Raw genomic sequence first — 20,848 nt, forward strand, 5'->3', positions numbered from 1 at the left:
GTTTAGAAGGTGCTTAAGGTGACTTTAAAGAGAATGAGGACGATGCAAAATGAGGTTTAAGAGGTGCTTAAAGTGACTTTAAAGAGAATGAGACATGCAAATGGTGTTTAGAAGGTGCTTAAAGTGACTTAAAGAGAATGCCAAATGGTGTTTAGAAGGTGCTTAAAGTGACTTTAAGAGAATGAGACGATGCAAAATGGTGTTTAGAAGGTGCTTAAAGTGACTTTAAAGAGAATGAGACGATGCAAAATGGTGTTTAGAAGGTGCTTAAAGTGACTTTAAAGAGAATGAGACGATGCAAAATGGTGTTTAGAAGGTGCTTAAGGTGACTTTAAAGGAGAATGAGACGATGCAAAATGGTGTTTAGAAGGTGCTTAAGGTGACTTTAAAGAGAATGAGACGATGCAAAATGAGGTTTAGAAGGTGCTTAAAGTGACTTTAAAGGAATGAGACGATGCAAAATGGTGTTTAGAAGGTGCTTAAAGTGACTTTAAAGAGAATGAGACGATGCAAAATGGTGTTTAGAAGGTGCTTAAGTGACTTTAAAGAGAATGAGACGATGCAAAATGTGTTTTAGAAGGTGCTTAAGGTGACTTTTAAAGAGAATGAGACGATGCAAAATGAGGTTTAGAAGGTGCTTAAAGTGACTTTAAAGAGAATGAGACGATGCAAAATGGGTTTTAGAAGGTGCTTAAAGTGACTTTAAAGAGAATGAGGACGATGCAAAATGGTGTTTAGAAGGTGCTTAAGGTGACTTTAAAGAGAATGAGACGATGCAAAATGAGGTTTAGAAGGTGCTTAAAGTGACTTTAAAGAGAATGAGACGATGCAAAATGGTCTTTAGAAGGTGCTTAAAGGTGACTTTAAAGAGAATGAGACGATGCAAAATGGTGTTTAGAAGGTGCTTAAGTGACTTTAAAGAGAATGAGACGATGCAAAATGGTGTTTAGAAGGTGCTTAAAGTGACTTTAAAGAGGAATGAGACGATGCAAAAGAGGTTTAGAAGGTGCTTAAAGTGACTTTAAAGAGAATGAGACGATGCAAAATGGTTTTAGAAGGTGCTTAGTGACTTTAAAGAGAATGAGGACGATGCAAAATGGTGTTTAGAAGGTGCTTAAAGTGACTTAAAGAGAATGAGACGATGCAAAATGTGTTTAGAAGGTGCTTAAAGTGACTTTAAAGAGAATGAGACGATGGCAAAATGGTGTTTAGAAGGTGCTTAAAGTGACTTTAAAGAGAATGAGACGATGCAAAATGAGGTTTTAAAGGTGCTTAAAGTGACTTTAAAGAGAATGAGACGATGCAAAATGGTGTTTTAGAAGGTGCTTAAGGTGACTTAAAGAGAATGAGACGATGCAAAATGAGGTTTAGAAGGTGCTTAAAGTGACTTTAAAGAGAATGAGACGATGCAAAATGGTGTTAGAAGGTGCTTAAAGTGACTTTAAAGAGAATGAGACGATGCAAAATGGTGTTTTAGAAGGTGCTTAAAGGTGACTTTAAAGAGAATGAGACGATGCAAAATGAGGTTTAGAAGGTGCTTAAAGTGACTTTAAAGAGAATGAGACGATGCAAAATGGTGTTTAGAAGGTGCTTAAGGTGACTTTAAAGAGAATGAGACGATGCAAAATGGGTTTAGAAGGTGCTTAAAGGTGACTTTAAAGAGAATGAGACGATGCAAAATGAGGTTTAGAAGGTGCTTAAAGTGACTTTAAAGAGAATGAGACGATGCAAAATGGTGTTTAGAAGGTGCTTAAAGTGACTTTAAAGAGAATGAGACGATGCAAAATGGTGTTTAGAAGGTGCTTAAAGGTGACTTTAAAGAGAATGAGACGATGCAAAATGAGGTTTAGAAGGTGCTTAAAGTGACTTTAAAGAGAATGAGACGATGCAAAATGTGTTTAGAAGGTGCTTAAAGTGACTTTAAAGAGAATGAGACGATGCAAAATGGTGTTTAGAAGGTGCTTAAGGTGACTTTAAAGAGAATGAGACGATGGCAAAATGAGCGTTTAGAAGGTGCTTAAAGTGACTTTAAAGAGAATGAGACGATGCAAAATGGAGTTTAGAAGGTCGCTTAAAGTGACTTTAAAGAGAATGAGACGATGCAAAATGTGTTTAGAAGGTGCTTAAGGTGACTTTAAAGAGAATGAGACGATGCAAAATGAGGTTTAGAAGGTGCTTAAAGTGACTTTAAAGAGAATGAGACGATGCAAAATGGGTTTAGAAGGTGCTTAAAGTGACCTTTAAAGAGAATGAGACGATGCAAAATGGTGTTTAGAAGGTGCTTAAAGTGACTTTAAAGAGAATGAGACGATGCAAAATGTGGTTTAGAAGGTGCTTAAAGTGACTTTAAAGAGAATGAGACGATGCAAAATGGTGTTTAGAAGGTGCTTAAAGTGACTTTAAAGAGAATGAGACGATGCAAAATGGTGTTTAGAAGGTGCTTAAAGTGACTTTAAAGAGAATGAGACGATGCAAAATGGTGTTTAGAAGGTGCTTAAAGTGACTTTAAAGAGAATGAGACGATGCAAAATGGTGTTTAGAGGTGCTTAAAGTGACTTTAAAGAGAATGAGACGATGCAAAATGGTGTTTAGAAGGTGCTTAAAGGTGACTTTAAAGAGAATGAGACGATGCAAAATGGTGTTTAGAAGGTGCTTAAAGGTGACTTTAAAGAGAATGAGACGATGCAAAATGGTGTTTAGAAGGTGCTTAAAGTGACTTTAAAGAGAATGAGACGATGCAAAATGAGTTTAGAAGGTGCTTAAAGTGACTTTAAAGAGAATGAGACGATGCAAAATGGTGTTTAGAAGGTGCTTAAAGTGACTTTAAAGAGAATGAGGACGATGCAAAATGAGTTTAGAAGGTGCTTAAAGTGACTTTAAAGAGAATGAGACGATGCAAAATGAGTTTAGAAGTGCTTAAAGTGACTTTAAAAGAGAATGAGACGATGCCAAAATGGTGTTTAGAAGGTGCTTAAAGTGACCTTTAAAGAGAATGAGACGATGCAAAATGGTGTTTAGGAAGGTGCTTAAAGTCACTTTAAGAGAATGAGACTATGCAAAATGGTGTTTAGAAGGTGCTTAAAGTGACTTTAAAGAGAATGAGACGATGCAAAATGGTGTTTAGAAGGTGCTTAAAGTGACTTTAAAGAGAATGAGACGATGCAAAATGGTGTTTAGAAGGTGCTTAAAGTGACTTTAAAGAGAATGAGACGATGCAAAATGGTGTTTAGAAGGTGCTTAAAGTGACTTTAAAGAGAATGAGGACTATGCAAAATGGTGTTTAGAAGGTGCTTAAAGTGACTTTAAGAGAATGAGACGATGCAAAATGGTGTTTAGAAGGTGCTTAAAGTGACTTTAAAGAGAATGAGACGATGCAAAATGGGTGTTTAGAAGGTGCTTAAAGTGACTTTAAGAGAATGAGACGATGCATAATGGTGTTTTAGAAGGTGCTTATAGTGACTTTAAAGAGATGAGACGATGCAAAATGGTGTTTAGAAGGTGCTTTAGAGTGACTTTAAAGAGAATTGAGGACGATGCAAAATGGTGTTTAGAAGGTGCTTAAAGTGACTTTAAGAGAATGAGACGATGCAAAATGGTGTTTAGAAGGTGCTTAAAGTGACTTTAAAGAGAATGAGACGATGCAAAATGGTGTTTAGAAGGTGCTTAAAGTGACTTTAAAGAGAATGAGACGATGGCAAAATGAGGTTTAGAAGGTGCTTAAGTGACTTTAAAGAGAATGAGACGATGCAAAATGGTGTTTAGAAGGTGCTTAAAGTGACTTTAAAGAGAATGAGACGATGCAAAATGAGGTTTAGAAGGTGCTTAAAGTGACTTTAAAGAGAATGAGACGATGCAAAATGGTGTTTAGAAGGTGCTTAAAGTGACTTTAAGAGAATGAGACGATGCAAAATGGAGGTTTTAGAAGGTGCTTAAAGTGACTTTAAAGAGAATGAGACGATGCAAAATGGTTTTAGAAGGTGCTTAAAGTGACCTTTAAAGAGAATGAGACGATGCAAAATGAGTGTTTAGAAGGTGCTTAAAGTGACTTTAAGAGAATGAGACGATGCAAAATGGTGTTTAGAAGGTGCTTAAAGTGACTTTAAAGAGAATGAGACGATGCAAAATGAGGTTTAGAAGGTGCTTAAAGTGACTTTAAAGAGAATGAGACGATGCAAAATGGTGTTTAGAAGGTGCTTAAAGTGACTTTAAAGAGAATGGTTTAGAAGGTGCTTAAAGTGACTTTAAAGAGAATGAGACGATGCAAAATGGTGTTTAGAAGGTGCTTAAAGTGACTTTAAAGAGAATGAGACGATGCAAAATTGAGGTTTAGAAGGTGCTTAAAGTGACTTTAAAGAGAATGAGACGATGCAAAATGAGGTTTAGAAGGTGCTTAAAGTGACTTTAAAGAGAATGAGACGATGCAAAATGGTGTTTAGAAGGTGCTTAAAGGTGACTTTAAAGAGAATGAGACGATGCAAAATGGTGTTTAGAAGGTGCTCTAAAGTGACTTTAAAGAGAATGAGACGATGCACAAATGGTGTTTAGAAGGTGCTTAAAGTGACTTTAAAGAGAATGAGACGATGCAAAATGGTGGTTTAGAAGGTGCTTAAAGTGACTTTAAAGAGAATGAGACGATGCAAAATGAGGTTTAGAAGGTGCTTAAAGTGACTTTAAAGAGAATGAGACGATGCAAAATGGTGTTTAGAAGGTGCTTAAAGGTGACTTTAAAGAGAATGAGACGATGCAAAATGTGTTTAGAAGGTGCTTAAGTGACTTTAAAGAGAATGAGACGATGCAAAATGGTGTTTAGAAGGTGCTTAAAGTGACTTTAAAGAGAATGAGACGATGCAAAATGGTGTTTAGAAGGTGCTTAAAGTGACTTAAAGAGAATGAGACGATGCAAAATGGTGTTTAGAAGGTGCTTAAAGTGACTTTAAAGAGAATGAGACGATGCAAAATGGTGTTTAGAAGGTGCTTAAAGTGACTTTAAAGAGAATGAGACGATGCAAAATGGTGTTTAGAAGGTGCTTAAAGTTGACTTTAAAGAGAATGAGACGATGCAAAATGGTGTTTAGAAGGTGCTTAAAGTGACTTTAAAGAGAATGAGACGATGCAAAAGTAGGTGCTTAGAAGGTCTAAGACTTTAAAGAGAATGCAGACGAGTGCAAAATGGTGTTCTAGAAGGTGCTTAAAGTGACTTTAAAAGAGAGATGAGACGATGCAAAATGGGTTTAGAAGGTGCTTAAAGTGACTTTAAAGGAGAATGAGACGATGCAAAATGGTGTTTAGAAGGTGCTTAAAGTGACTTTAAAGAGAATGAGACGATGCAAAATGGTGTTTAGAAGGTGCTTAAAGTGACTTTAAAGAGAATGAGACGATGCAAAATGGTGTTTAGAAGGTGCTTAAAGTGACTTTAAAGAGAATGAGACGATGCAAAATGGTGTTTAGAAGGTGCTTAAAGTGACTTTAAAGAGAATGAGACGATGCAAAATGGTGTTTAGAAGGTGCTTAAAGTGACTTTAAAGAGAATGAGACGATGCAAAATGGTGTTTAGAAGGTGCTTAAAGTGACTTTAAAGAGAATGAGACGATGCAAAAATGGTGTTTAGAAGGTGCTTAAAGTGACTTTAAAGAGAATGAGACGATGCAAAATGGTGTTTAGAAGGTGCTTAAAGTGACTTTAAGGAGAATGAGACTATGCAAAATGGTGTTTAGAAGGTGCTTAAAGTGACTTTAAAGAGAATGAGACGATGCAAAATGGTGTTTAGAAGGTGCTTAAAGTGACTTTAAAGAGAATGAGACGATGCAAAATGGTGTTTAGAAGGTGCTTAAAGTGACTTTAAAGAGAATGAGACGATGCAAAATGGTGTTTAGAAGGTGCTTAAGGTGACTTTAAAGAGAATGAGACGATGCAAAATGGTGTTTAGAAGGTGCTTAAGGTGACTTTAAAGAGAATGAGACGATGCAAAATGGTGTTTAGAAGGTGCTTAAAGTGACTTTAAAGAGAATGAGACGATGCAAAATGAGGTTTAGAAGGTGCTTAAAGTGACTTTAAAGAGAATGAGACGATGCAAAATGGTGTTTAGAAGGTGCTTAAAGTGACTTTAAAGAGAATGAGACGATGCAAAATGAGGTTTAGAAGGTGCTTAAAGTGACTTTAAAGAGAATGAGACGATGCAAAATGGTGTTTAGAAGGTGCTTAAAGTGACTTTAAGGAGAATGAGACTATGCATAATGGTGTTTAGAAGGTGCTTAAAGTGACTTTAAAGAGAATGAGACGATGCAAAATGGTGTTTAGAAGGTGCTTAAAGTGACTTTAAAGAGAATGAGACGATGCAAAATGGTGTTTAGAAGGTGCTTAAAGTGACTTTAAAGAGAATGAGACGATGCAAAATGGTGTTTAGAAGGTGCTTAAAGTGACTTTAAAGAGAATGAGACGATGCAAAATGGTGTTTAGAAGGTGCTTAAAGTGACTTTAAAGAGAATGAGATGATGCAAAATGGTGTTTAGAAGGTGCTTAAAGTGACTTTAAAGAGAATGAGACGATGCAAAATGGTGTTTAGAAGGTGCTTAAAGTGACTTTAAGGAGAATGAGACTATGCATAATGGTGTTTAGAAGGTGCCTAAGGAGACTTTAAAGAGAATGAGACGATGCAAAATGGTGTTTAGAAGGTGCTTAAGGTGACTTTAAAGAGAATGAGACGATGCAAAATGGTGTTTAGAAGGTGCTTAAAGTGACTTTAAAGAGAATGAGACGATGCAAAATGAGGTTTAGAAGGTGCTTAAAGTGACTTTAAAGAGAATGAGACGATGCAAAATGGTGTTTAGAAGGTGCTTAAAGTGACTTTAAAGAGAATGAGACGATGCAAAATGAGGTTTAGAAGGTGCTTTAAGTGACTTTAAAGAGAATGAGACGATGCAAAATGAGGTTTAGAAGGTGCTTAAAGTGACTTTAAAGAGAATGAGACGATGCAAAATGGTGTTTAGAAGGTGCTTAAAGTGACTTTAAAGAGAATGAGACGATGCCAAATGGTGTTTAGAAGGTGCTTAAAGTGACTCTAAAGAGAATGAGACGATGCAAAATGGTGTTTAGAAGGTGCTTAAAGTGACTTTAAAGAGAATGAGACGATGCAAAATGGTGTTTAGAAGGTGCTTAAGGTGACTTTAAAGAGAATGAGACGATGCAAAATGAGGTTTAGAAGGTGCTTAAAGTGACTTTAAAGAGAATGAGACGATGCAAAATGAGGTTTAGAAGGTGCTTAAAGTGACTTTAAAGAGAATGGGACGATGCAAAATGAGGTTTAGAAGGTGCTTAAAGTGACTTTAAAGAGAATGAGACGATGCAAAATGGTGTTTAGAAGGTGCTTAAAGTGACTTTAAAGAGAATGAGACGATGCAAAATGGTGTTTAGAAGGTGCTTAAAGTGACTTTAAAGAGAATGAGACGATGCAAAATGGTGTTTAGAAGGTGCTTAAAGTGACTTTAAAGAGAATGAGACGATGCAAAATGGTGTTTAGAAGGTGCTTAAAGTGACTTTAAAGAGAATGAGACGATGCAAATGGTGTTTAAAGAGAATGAGACGATGCAAAATGAGGTTTAGAAGGTGCTTAAAGTGACTTTAAAGAGAATGAGACGATGCAAAATGAGGTTTAGAAGGTGCTTAAAGTGACTTTAAGGAGAATGAGACTATGCAAAATGGTGTTTAGAAGGTGCTTAAAGTGACTTTAAAGAGAATGAGACGATGCAAAATGGTCTTTAGAAGGTGCTTAAAGTGACTTTAAAGAGAATGAGACGATGCAAAATGGTGTTTAGAAGGTGCTTAAAGTGACTTTAAAGAGAATGAGACGATGCAAAATGGTGTTTAGAAGGTGCTTAAAGTGACTTTAAAGAGAATGAGACGATGCAAAATGAGGTTAAGAAGGTGCTTAAAGTGACTTTAAAGAGAATGAGACGATGCAAAATGGTCTTTAGAAGGTGCTTAAAGTGACTTTAAAGAGAATGAGACGATGCAAAATGGTGTTTAGAAGGTGCTTAAAGTGACTTTAAAGAGAATGAGACGATGCAAAATGAGGTATAGAAGGTGCTTAAAGTGACTTTAGAGAGAGTGAGACGATGCAAAATGAGGTTTAGAAGGTGCTTAAAGTGTCTTTAAAGATAATGAGACGATGCAAAATGAGGTTTAGAAGGTGCTTAAAGTGACTTTAAAGAGAATGAGACGATGCAAAATGAGGTTTAGAAGGTGCTTAAAGTGACTTTAGAGAGAGTGAGACGATGCAAAATGGTGTTTAGAAGGTGCTTAAAGTGACTTTAAAGAGAATGAGACGATGCAGAATGGTGTTTAGAAGGTGCTTAAAGTGACTTTAAAGAGAATGAGACGATGCAAAATGGGGTTTAGAAGGTGCTTAAAGTGACTTTAAAGAGAATGAGACGATGCAAAATGGTGTTTAGAAGGTGCTTAAAGTGACTTTAAAGAGTATGAGACTTTGCAAAATGGTGTTTAGAAGGTGCTTAAAGTGACTTTAAAGAGAATGAGACCATGCAAAATGGTGTTTAGAAGGTGCTTAAAGTGACTTTAAAGAGAATGAGACGATGCAAAATGAGGTTTAGAAGGTGCTTAAAGTGACTTTAAAGAGAATGAGACGATGCAAAATTGTGTTTAGAAGGTGCTTAAAGTGACTTTAAAGAGAATGAGACGATGCAAAATGAGGTTTAGAAGGTGCTTAAAGTGACTTTAAAGAGAATGAGACGATGCAAAATGGTGTTTAGAAGGTGCTTAAAGTGACTTTAAAGAGAATGAGACGATGCAAAATGGTGTTTAGAAGGTGCTTAAAGTGACTTTAAAGAGAATGAGACGATGCAAAATGAGGTATAGAAGGTGCTTAAAGTGACTTTAAAGAGAATGAGACGATGCAAAATGAGGTATAGAAGGTGCTTAAAGTGACTTTAGAGAGAGTGAGACGATGCAAAATGAGGTTTAGAAGGTGCTTAAAGTGTCTTTAAAGATAATGAGACGATGCAAAATGAGGTTTAGAAGGTGCTTAAAGTGACTTTAAAGAGAATGAGACGATGCAAAATGAGGTTTAGAAGGTGCTTAAAGTGACTTTAAAGAGAATGAGACGATGCAAAATGGTGTTTAGAAGGTGCTTAAAGTGACTTTAAAGAGAATGAGACGATGCAAAATGGTGTTTAGAAGGTGCTTAAAGTGACTTTAAAGAGAATGAGACGATGCAAAATGGTGTTTAGAAGGTGCTTAAAGTGACTTTAAAGAGAATGAGACGATGCAAAATGGTGTTTAGAAGGTGCTTAAAGTGACTTTAAAGAGAATGAGACGATGCAAAATGGTGTTTAGAAGGTGCTTAAAGTGGCTTTAAAGAGAATGAGACGATGCAAAATGAGGTTTAGAAGGTGCTTAAAGTGACTTTAAAGAGAATGAGACGATGCAAAATGAGGTTTAGAAGGTGCTTAAAGTGACTTTAAAGAGAATGAGACGATGCAAAATGAGGTTTAGAAGGTGCTTAAAGTGACTTTAAAGAGAATGAGACGATGCAAAATGGTGTTTAGAAGGTGCTTATAGCGACTTTAAAGAGAATGAGACGATGCAAAATGGTGTTTAGAAGGTGCTTAAAGTGACTTTAAAGAGAATGAGACGATGCAAAATGAGGTTTAGAAGGTGCTTAAAGTGACTTTAAAGAGAATGAGACGATGCAAAATGGTGTTTAGAAGGTGCTTAAAGTGACTTTAAAGAGAATGAGACGATGCAAAATGAGGTTTAGAAGGTGCTTAAAGTGACTTTAAAGAGAATGAAACGATGCAAAATGGTGTTTAGAAGGTGCTTAAAGTGACTTTAAAGAGAATGAGACGATGCAAAATGGTGTTTAGAAGGTGCTTAAAGTTACTTTAAAGAGAATGAGACGATGCAAAATGAGGTTTAGAAGGTGCTTAAAGTGACTTTAAAGAGAATGAGACGATGCAAAATGAGGTTTAGAAGGTGCTTAAAGTGTCTTTAAAGAGAATGAGACGATGCAAAATGAGGTTTAGAAGGTGCTTAAAGTGACTTTAAAGAGAATGAGACGATGCAAAATGAGGTTTAGAAGGTGCTTAAAGTGACTTTAAAGAGAATGAGACGATGCAAAATGGTGTTTAGAAGGTGCTTAAAGTGACTTTAAAGAGAATGAGACGATGCAAAATGCGGTTTAGAAGGTGCTTAAAGTGACTTTAAAGAGAATGAGACGATGCAAAATGAGGTTTAGAAGGTGCTTAAAGTGACTTTAAAGAGAATGAGACGATGCAAAATGAGGTTTAGAAGGTGCTTAAAGTGACTTTAAAGAGAATGAGACGATGCAAAATGGTGTTTAGAAGGTGCTTAAAGTGACTTTAAAGAGAATGAGACAATGCAAAATGGTGTTTAGAAGGTGCTTAAAGTGACTTTAAAGAGAATGAGACGATGCAAAATGGTGTTTAGAAGGTGCTTAAAGTGACTTTAAAGAGAATGAGACGATGCAAAATGAGGTTTAGAAGGTGCTTAAAGTGACTTTAAAGAGAATGAGACGATACAAAATGGTGTTTAGAAGGTGCTTAAAGTGACTTTAAAGAGAATGAGACGATGCAAAATGAGGTTTAGAAGGTGCTTAAAGTGACTTTAAAGAGAATGAGACGATGCAAAATGGTGTTTAGAAGGTGCTTAAAGTGACTTTAAAGAGAATGAGACGATGCAAAATGGTGTTTAGAAGGTGCTTAAAGTGACTTTAACACGTTGACTGCCATGGCTATCATTTTTGATAGCCAGTGATGTTTCCTGGGGGGCCATGGCTATCATTTTTGATAGCCACCTACCATGATTTTTGAAGTACTATATCTTCTAAATGACAATTCTTACCTACAAATCCTTTGGTAGTTACATAGTTTCATCTCTTGTCTAGCTTAATTTGTGGTTGGTTTTACAATAACTGTGGTATGAAAAAAGTTACAAGCTGTTTTAGTGGAAGGTTTTTGTTTATTGAATCACATGTGAATCGCTTTGTCTCTTTCGCTAAATGTCGTTGCGTGTCTATTGGGTGAACGAGACGGATGCAGTCACGCTGCTAATACGTAAGCCGTTCATTGGAGAAATCTTGAGGCGCTATATATTTAATAATAACGCCAATAGAAATAAACAATAAGGTGTTAAAGGCAAAAAACCAGAAAAATATCAATTGCCGAGCTGTGTGTGTGCGCTTCGAGCACCTGTGCACTTCCCAGCAGGCCATGGCTATCAAAAATGATAGCCAGCGATATTGTATGAAGAAAAAGTTTGGCCTGCAGGGAAACATGACCAAAATAAGCGTGGCAGTCAACGTGTTAAAGAGAATGAGACGATGCAAAATGGTGTTTTGAAGGTGCTTAAGGTGACTTTAAAGAGAATGAGACGATGCAAAATGAGGTTTAGAAGGTGCTTAAAGTGACTGTAAAGAGAATGAGACGATGCAAAATGGTGTTTAGAAGGTGCTTAAAGTGACTTTAAAGAGAATGAGACGATGCAAAATGAGGTTTAGAAGGTGCTTAAAGTGACTTTAAAGAGAATGAGACGATGCAAAATGAGGTTTAGAAGGTGCTTAAAGTGACTTTCAAGAGAATGAGACGATGCAAAATGGTGTTTAGAAGGTGCTTAAAGTGACTTTAAAGAGAATGAGACGATGCAAAATGGTGTTTAGAAGGTGCTTAAAGTGACTTTAAAGAGAATGAGACGATGCAAAATGAGGTTTAGAAGGTGCTTAAAGTGACTTTAAAGAGAATGAGACGATGCAAAATGGTGTTTAGAAGGTGCTTAAAGTGACTTTAAAGAGAATGAGACGATGCAAAATGGTGTTTAGAAGGTGCTTAAAGTGACTTTAAAGAGAATGAGACGATGCAAAATGGTGTTTAGAAGGTGCTTAAAGTGACTTTAAAGAGAATGAGACGATGCAAAATGAGGTTTAGAAGGTGCTTAAAGTGACTTTAAAGAGAATGAGACGATGCAAAATGGTGTTTAGAAGGTGCTTAAAGTGACTTTAAAGAGAATGAGACGATGCAAAATGGTGTTTAGAAGGTGCTTAAAGTGACTTTAAAGAGAATGAGACGATGCAAAATGAGGTTTAGAAGGTGCTTAAAGTGACTTTAAAGAGAATGAGACGATGCAAAATGGTGTTTAGAAGGTGCTTAAAGTGACTTTAAAGAGAATGAGACGATGCAAAATGAGGTTTAGAAGGTGCTTAAAGTGACTTTAAAGAGAATGAGACGATGCAAAATGGTGTTTAGAAGGTGCTTAAAGTGACTTTAAGGAGAATGAGACTATGCAAAATGGTGTTTAGAAGGTGCTTAAAGTGACTTTAAAGAGAATGAGACGATGCAAAATGGTGTTTAGAAGGTGCTTAAAGTGACTTTAAAGAGAATGAGACGATGCAAAATGGTGTTTAGAAGTTGCTTAAAGTGACTTTAAAGAGAATGAGACGATGCAAAATGGTCTTTAGAAGGTGCTTAAAGTGACTTTAAAGAGAATGAGACGATGCAAAATGGTGTTTAGAAGGTGCTTAAAGTGACTTTAAAGAGAATGAGACGATGCAAAATGGTGTTTAGAAGGTGCTTAAAGTGACTTTAAAGAGAATGAGACGATGCAAAATGGTGTTTAGAAGGTGCTTAAAGTGACTTTAAAGAGAATGGGACGATGCAAAATGGTGTTTAGAAGGTGCTTAAAGTGATTTTAAAGAGAATGAGACGATGCAAAATGGTCTTTAGAAGGTGCTTAAAGTGACTTTAAAGAGAATGAGACGATGCAAAATGGTGTTTAGAAGGTGCTTAAAGTGACTTTAAAGAGAATGAGACGATGCAAAATGGTCTTTAGAAGGTGCTTAAAGTGACTTTAAAGAGAATGAGACGATGCAAAATGGTCTTTAGAAAGTGCTTAAAGTGACTTTAAAGAGAATGAGACGATGCAAAATGAGGTTTAGAAGGTGCTTAAAGTGACTTTAAAGAGAATGAGACGATGCAAAATGGTGTTTAGAAGGTGCTTAAAGTGACTTTAAAGAGAATGAGACGATGCAAAATGAGGTTTAGAAGGTGCTTAAAGTGACTTTAAGGAGAATGAGACTATGCAAAATGGTGTTTAGAAGGTGCTTAAAGTGACTTTAAGGAGAATGAGACGATGCAAAATGGTGTTTAGAAGGTGCTTAAAGTGACTTTAAAGAGAATGAGACGATGCAAAATGGTGTTTAGAAGGTGCTTAAAGTGACTTTAAAGAGAATGAGACGATGCAAAATGGTGTTTAGAAGGTGCTTAAAGTGACTTTAAAGAGAATGAGACGATGCAAAATGGTCTTTAGAAGGTGCTTAAAGTGACTTTAAAGTAGAGTTGTGTATTTCAGATTCAGATTCATGAATCTGAATGAATCTTTCAACAAAATTAATGAATCTGAATCGCTGAACGAAAGATTCATGAATCTTTGGGGATTCATGAAGATTCATGAATCTCTGGGGATTCATGAAGATTCATGAATCTCTGGGGATTCATGAAGATTCATGAATCTTCCGGGATTCATGAATCTCTCAGGAACATGTTTGAGGATGTTTCCCAAAATATTGCATAATTTTTAAAATTTAAAAAGTTCGTTAAGTATATTAATTTGAGGTTCCAAAAAATGTCACCCTCCCTGTGAAGGGTGCATGTACACTAAAAATGTCGAACCGACCCGACGTCTAGATAAAAAGTTATTTGGTCTGAAGTACAGGAAAACGGAATCTCCCATACAAAATGTATGGGCTACCCGGGTAGTCCGGTTGAACGTCTGAGGGGTATTAACCGAAAAACGCGAATAAAAATTATTTCAATTCCTTGGAAAAACTTTTTTCTTTAGCAAAACTATAGAAAATGAGTTTTTCTAGGCATTCTAAAAGTTTCATGCCGATGCGTCAATCCAATCAAGAGTTATTTAAAAAAAAATCCAAAAACTACCCAGGTAGGCGGTTGAACGGGTAACGGTTAACATGTGTATAAATAATATATATATATATATACTAGCTGACCCGTTTGATGTTGTTAAAAATTGGTTTAAAGGTCACATTATATTTCTTAAGTACATTAATTTCATTGTATTTACCCTTTTTACGTCGTAATAAGCTTATAGTGAGGCTGCTAATAATTATCATCCTTATTTTGTTATTAATCAAGCAGACCAATTGAATGAACGATGTTTTATGCACGCCTGGTAGGCCATGTATGACGTACATATTAGTTTTCTAAATTGGGTTTCTATTAGAGCTTTTTAAGAATCTGCTAAGCTGTATTGCCGATGTCTAATAACTGTTTGGAAAAAGTAGAAGCTGATGGATCCTGTAGCAGTTGGACGTGCCTGTTTATGCTTAGCTAAAGTTTTTCAAAATTGCTCCACAACACCGATGAGTAAGGCAAGTTCAGGTGATCTTATCAGCATAGGTGGATCGTGGCACTACGTGAAGAGTTTGCCTGAAATCACGTGAGAGGAGAAACACAGTACAGTTGGTCCCCGCAGAACGCGAATGTTTGGGACCGAACGCAATAGCGTATATCGAATTTTCACGTATTGCGGATTTCCTCTGCCATATCGTTTATACTTCATATTGAAGAGTTGACACTGAGAGGGAACCGCTTATTTAACATATCTTAAATCCAAATCACTAATAAGGGTTCCGTTTTTTCTATTGTATGATTATATCTCTGTTAAAAAGTGCATATTAAAAACTTCATTCTACCAAAACAAAGTAAAATTGACTAATCAGAAGTCGAGCAACCCTATGAGCTGTCAGTTGTAAAAAATCGCGTATTGCTAATTCGCGTATATCGAGTATAGCGTACTGCAGGGACCTACTGTATTACTGGAACAATCTTTATTACACTTCACGTCTTTGAGTGTTCTGTACAGCGCCTCAAGAGAATGCTTCTTTGCCATGGTGCATTCTTCCCAGAAAATTATTTTTCACTGTTGCATGACCTAGGCCATGAGTGATTGATTTTCTATGTTTCATACGGCTTTTGGGTTCCTATTGATGTTTAGAAGTAGCGTAAATGATGAATGGGTCGTTCTACCTCCATTTTCAACTACAATTCCAGATGAAGCAACTGGTATTGCAATGTCATTGTTTGCTCGTATTTTGGAAAGCAAGAGCGACATGAGAAATGTTTTGCCAGTTCGGACTGGGGCATCCAAAAAAAGATACCACTTTGTCCCGTTGATACTGCCATGATAATGCGTTCGTAAACATATGCTTGTTCATCAGTCAACATTGATACGTTGTGAGAAACGATATCCAACATGACTGCAATATGATGCTGCAGTTCACGACTTATTTCAGTGTCCATCAAATGCACTTCGATTCGGCGAACCTAAAACATAATAATAACTTAGCGGTAAATTTTTAATTACCATGCAAAGATCCTCGATACTAATCATAGCTTGTCGGACTAAATTCAGCGACATTAATGTTTGAACACACGTTTTGTTGTATCATGACTATGCGCCGCATTTTGTCCTGGTAACAGTAAAACTTACGCCACGTTGGATTGCATGTAAACGTGACGAATAAGCATGCTCGTCCCTATTCGCGAGTTCATAGCCTCGCTGTAGTAACTATACTGAAATTCGTTTTCACAACACTGGTAAATGAGAAGGTTTTCTCACTGCTCTAAGCAACAATAATTTGAACACATATTCTACTACCACCAATTAACAACATTAGTTATTATTACCAAAAATTAACAAAGATTTTACTATCGTCACTTATATGAAACGACTTGTTTGAATTAAATTCACCACTTTTGTATTAAACTCACCACCACAGTATGTCAAAAGGCATGTTGCTGTGTCCGTTTATACTTGTTGTAGTTCACTTTATGTGTCATTGCTGAATGTAAACAAAACAAACAAACCAATGTATGACGATAGAAAATTGTAATTAATTTAAAAAGTATAAAATTTACATATATGAGACATAGTTAAAAACCTATTCTCATACCTAAGGAACGTGTGTGCAAAGTTTGAGTTTAAATGGTTCAGTCGTTTAGGAGGAGTTTGAACACTAACACCGTGACACAAGAATTTTATAGATATAGATATAGATATATATATATGTAGGAAAAGAAAACGATGATACGGAGTTTACACGTTGTCACCACTTCGGTTTCGTTGCGACTGTTTATTTTTCATTATCGTCTCCCCTTTTATACTCCACCTCTCTCACGTGCAGAACATAATTCCTCTCTCCACACGGCCCTTCCTGACCTTAAGGTCGTCCCGACTGCGGCCACGATTTCAACATGTCTGCCGACGTCGTAGTGCGTCGCGGCCCTTCTACTTCATCGTCTACTTTTCGCACTTCATAGCGATCGTTCGCCATGACTCGCTCAATCTCGTATGGTCCATAGAACTTCGGTTTTACTTTCCTTCCTACGCCGAACTGTGTTACCGGTAAGGCTACAAAATCACCAACTCGAAACTGCCTTGCATGCCGTCTCCTTAAGTCGTACTGCCTTTTGTTCTCTTCCTGTATTTTTGCTATATTCCCACACGCAACCTTTCGCAACTCGTTACGCTCTTCGGCAAATTTGTGTCGAACTTCTTCATCTAATATTCTCATCAAATCCAAATCATCCTCCTTCTTCATTTTTACTCCCACGAGCACCTCAAACGGCGTAGTTCCCACGGCTCTGTGCCAACTTGAATTCATCATCGTCTGAACCTTACCTACATGCTTGAACCATTCGTGCGGATTATCAAGCGATAACTTCGTCAACATGGGAATAATAGTTTTATGCGCGATTTCTACTTGTCCATTCCCGCGAGGAACTCCTGTCACGATCTTATGTAATTCAATTGCATTGTCCCCACAAAACTGCTCAAATAATTTTGATGTGAAAGCTGCCCCCTGATCACAAACAATCCTTCTGGGGTATCCAAATGTCTGCGCAATAACCTTAAGTTTCCTTACAGCTTCTTCTGCGTTGGTTGTCTTGACGGGAAACAACCATATGAATTTCGAAAAAGCATCTATCACGCTAAAAATATGATTATACGACTTTCTAGAAGATGGCATTGGCCCAAGATGATCGACATGGAATGTATCCAAAGGGACTTCACCTTTTGGTATAGGATGTAATCTACCCTCTCTCCTACCACGCTTTTTCTCGCCTAGGATGCATTTCACACAGGCCTCGATATATTTTTCTATCTTCTGTTCTAATTCGGGGATAAAATAATCAGCTTCAATTTTCTCCTTTGTCTTCTTCACACCAAAATGTCCTTGCTCATGTGCCCCCTTGATGATCTCCAATTCCATCGACTTAGGTATGTATAATCGCCGCGAGTTCACCTCACCTTCATATACCACCCCATTCCGTATATGGAACCTATCTATGCTTCTCTTGTTGCCTGCCCTTTCAATAATCCTTTGTATCTGTTCATCTCCACTCTGCGCTGTTGACACCCTTTTGCTCACGATCGCAGATATCTTAAGCACGGTCGCTCTAGATAGCGCGTCAACGTGTTTCATTTTTTCCGCAGATCGCTGTTCGATCACGAAATCGAACTCTGCTAAAGCTACTAGCCAACGGCTTATTCGCGCATTCGGAATCTTCTTGTTCATGGACTGCTTAAACGCCAGGCAATCAGTCACCACTTTAAACTTTTTACCGAGTAGATAACATCTAAGCTTCTTCACTGATTCCACGACGGCTAACGACTCTAATTCGAATGAATGATAATTTTTCTCAGCCTTGTCGGTCAACCTGCTATAATAATAACACGGATGTAATTTTCCGTCTTCTTCAGCGCGCTGCAACAGTATGCCTGCGAGAGCTTCTTTACTCGCGTCAGTATGTAGTTCGGTATCTAATTTCGCATTAAAGATGTGCAACACTGGATGTTTAGCCAAACTTTCCTTGATTACTTCAAACGCTGCCTTTGCATCGTCACCGAATTCCACCGTACTTCCCCTTTTCAGCATACGTGTCAATGGTCTTGCCAGGTCTGCGAATCCTGCTATGAACTTCCTAAAATAACTAGCTAAGCCTATAAAACGTTGAAGCTGTTTCGCTGTTCTCGGCTGCGGAAAATGCTTAACCTTTTCTATTTTTTGGGATGACGGTTCAATGCGTCCATCGTAGATTGTGTATCCCAAATATTCTACACGTCGTTTTAGGAAGACACATTTCTTCCAGTTGAATTGAAGTCCTGCATATCGTGCCACCTCTAGCACCCGCCGTAACGCCGTCAATCCATGTTCCTCGTCGGTAGCTGGTATGATGATATCGTCAACGAAGGCCATGATGGTGCCGTCCGTTATCAGCTCTTGAAGCGCAGTGTTGATGAAACGTCCGAACGCGTTTCCGCTGATACACAATCCAAACGGAGCCCGTAAGAACTCATACTGTCCATCGGATGTCACAAACGACGTATATTGGCGACTTTTCTCCTCCACCTTCACATGAAAATATGAGTTCTTGAGATCCAGCACACTATATACACGAGCGTCTGCTAATTGATCGATTTGTTCTTCTACGTTGGGCATCGGATACGAATCCCGTACGATCAGTTTGTTCACCTCGCGATAATCTACGCACATCCGATATGATCCGTCTTTTTTTGGAACAACTACCACCGCACTGGCATAAGGGCTTCGCGACGGCTGGATTATTCCATCGCTTAACCATTCGCGCACTTGTTTCTTCACTATTTCCTTTTCTAACGGAGCCAATCTTCTAGGTATGGTGCGTACCACTTCTTGCCCTTCCATGCGTATTCGCATCTCGCTCTCTGTATTAGAGTTTGTCGAGGGGTTATAATTGTTAACAAGTCCACTTATTACGCTCCGATACTTTGACGGTACGTCTAGCTCTTGCACATCGTTACATGTTATCCGAAGCACCCGATGATAGTCCTCATTTGGCGGCTCTTTGTCGTGCTTCACTTGTTTTGTTATTTTCACACTTCCGTTCTGGATTACGTAATTTACCTTACCGAGCACGTCCAGTCCGATAAGTAACCTTGAATCTATGGACCCTAACGGTACCACCACGAATTGGATTTTTTCTATCACTTCGTCTATGCCCGCCTCGATCGTCACCTCGCCACATACATTGTGTTGCTTTCCACCGTAGCCTCTTATTATCCGTACAGATGGCTTTAATTCACCTGGGCTGAGTTTAAGTTCCTGGAACAGGTCGTATCGCATGAGCGTTACCTCGCTGCATGTGTCCACCACTGCTTTGTTTTCTTTGTTGCGAATTGTCACATGGACTTCGGGAAAGGTAGTTGTCAGAGTTTGCACTCTGGTGCTTTTCTTCGTACACTTCCCGGATACATGGCCAATATCGCCACACGCAAAACACTGCGGCTTTCTTTCGCGCGAATTCGCGCACTCTTTGGCACGATGCCCCGTCGCACCACACTTGAAACACGTGGGGCCCTCTTGTTTCGTTGGGTATTCAGCTAGTTGGTGAGTGCTACTGCCACAACTGAAACAATTACGCTTCTTGGCGTTTTCCATTGCCCCTCGTTGCTCTCTCACCAATGGTCTCTTTGGTGCTTCCTTACTTGCAGCACGCTCTAAGAATTTTAGTTTGCTTTTTAGCTCCCCAATAGTCTGGGCCTCATAAAGCGTTGCCCTCAACTTTTCGTCGTTAGTGTAGCTGTCTGCTATGTATTCGCAAATGCTTTGTTCGTCAAGTTGGATGGGCTGAGCGATTTTTTGCATGGCGTACACGTAATCGAGCGCCGATTCTCGGTTACCACGCCGCCGTGCTGTTAGTTGGCGGTGTACGTCACTTGCCCGAACAACTTCCCCGAACTCTCTCTGCAACTCCCATTTCAGCTGTTGGTAGTCTATACCTGCTTGCAACGTCACGATAAATGCCTTCGCCGTACCAGTAAGTTTTTTACGGCACATAATTGCCTTCTGCCTCTCTGTCCAACGGGCCATGGTAGCGGTGGCTTCAAGGTCAGATAGCCACGTGCTTACGCTTGCCGTACCATCGTACTCCTCGATGCCTTCCTCGATATCTCGGAATGAGTAAGGCTGTCCTTGGTAGGCGTCATCTGTGTCGTCTTCCTTTATAGAGCTGGAGCATTTGGGCTTGACGCATTGTTTCTCCAAAGCCTCGATCTCCTTGCGGTGTTGCACTCTCATAGCCAGCAACTTTTGTCGCAACTCCACTTCGCGCTGATGGTGTTGCTCTTCTTCCGCGATCTGTCGTTCCATTTCCTCCACCTCGGAAAAACGGTTCACCACAGTGGTATCCATGCTATTTTCCGTATCTGATGGACCGGCCGTTGATTCTCCGAACTCCCGCCCCTCAGCGATCGCCGCTACCGATCGTGTTTTTGGCATATTGTCTCGTGCTCACACCTCACCGTAGACTTGTCAACGCTTTCAGCTTCGCAACGCACAATTCGCAACTTCACCACTCAAACAAATACGTTATCAGCTACAAAACGTGCGTCGACAACTTTACCACTTAGACGACACGCTTTTAACTTCACAACGTACATCAACAACTTTACAACTTGGATGAAGAACGTTTTCAACTATGCACCGTACATCAACAACTTTACAACTTGGATGAAACGTTTTCCAGCCGCACAACTCACAGTCACGACACCGACGAACCAACTCGATACCCCGTATCACCCGCGAACTACCACTTTTTTACCACGAACCAATATCCCGGTTGAGCCCCCATGTAGGAAAAGAAAACGATGATACGGAGTTTACACGTTGTCACCACTTCGGTTTCCCCTAGGAACAATCTCTCCATACTAGGCACCCGCGAAATGAGCTCCAGATCGCAGGGTCGACGAATGTACTGACGAA

The 20,848-nt window shown here is 38.6% G+C and overlaps 1 protein-coding gene across 1 annotated transcript; it reads right to left on the reverse strand.

Annotated features, from left to right (window-relative positions):
- Positions 1–17,760: 17,760 nt before the first annotated feature.
- LOC131271142 (uncharacterized) lies at positions 17,761–20,365 on the reverse strand. The gene is made up of 2 exons (XM_058272528.1): positions 18,101–20,365; positions 17,761–17,868 (listed from the first exon to the last, which is right to left on the reverse strand). The coding sequence occupies exons 1-2, from the start codon at positions 20,363–20,365 to the stop codon at positions 17,761–17,763; spliced, it is 2,373 nt and encodes a 790-aa protein (XP_058128511.1).
- Between the last annotated feature and the right edge of the window lie 483 nt (positions 20,366–20,848).

This window comes from Anopheles coustani, unplaced genomic scaffold (assembly GCF_943734705.1).
Source record: "Anopheles coustani unplaced genomic scaffold, idAnoCousDA_361_x.2 U_30, whole genome shotgun sequence".
Taxonomy (NCBI): domain Eukaryota; kingdom Metazoa; phylum Arthropoda; class Insecta; order Diptera; family Culicidae; genus Anopheles; species Anopheles coustani.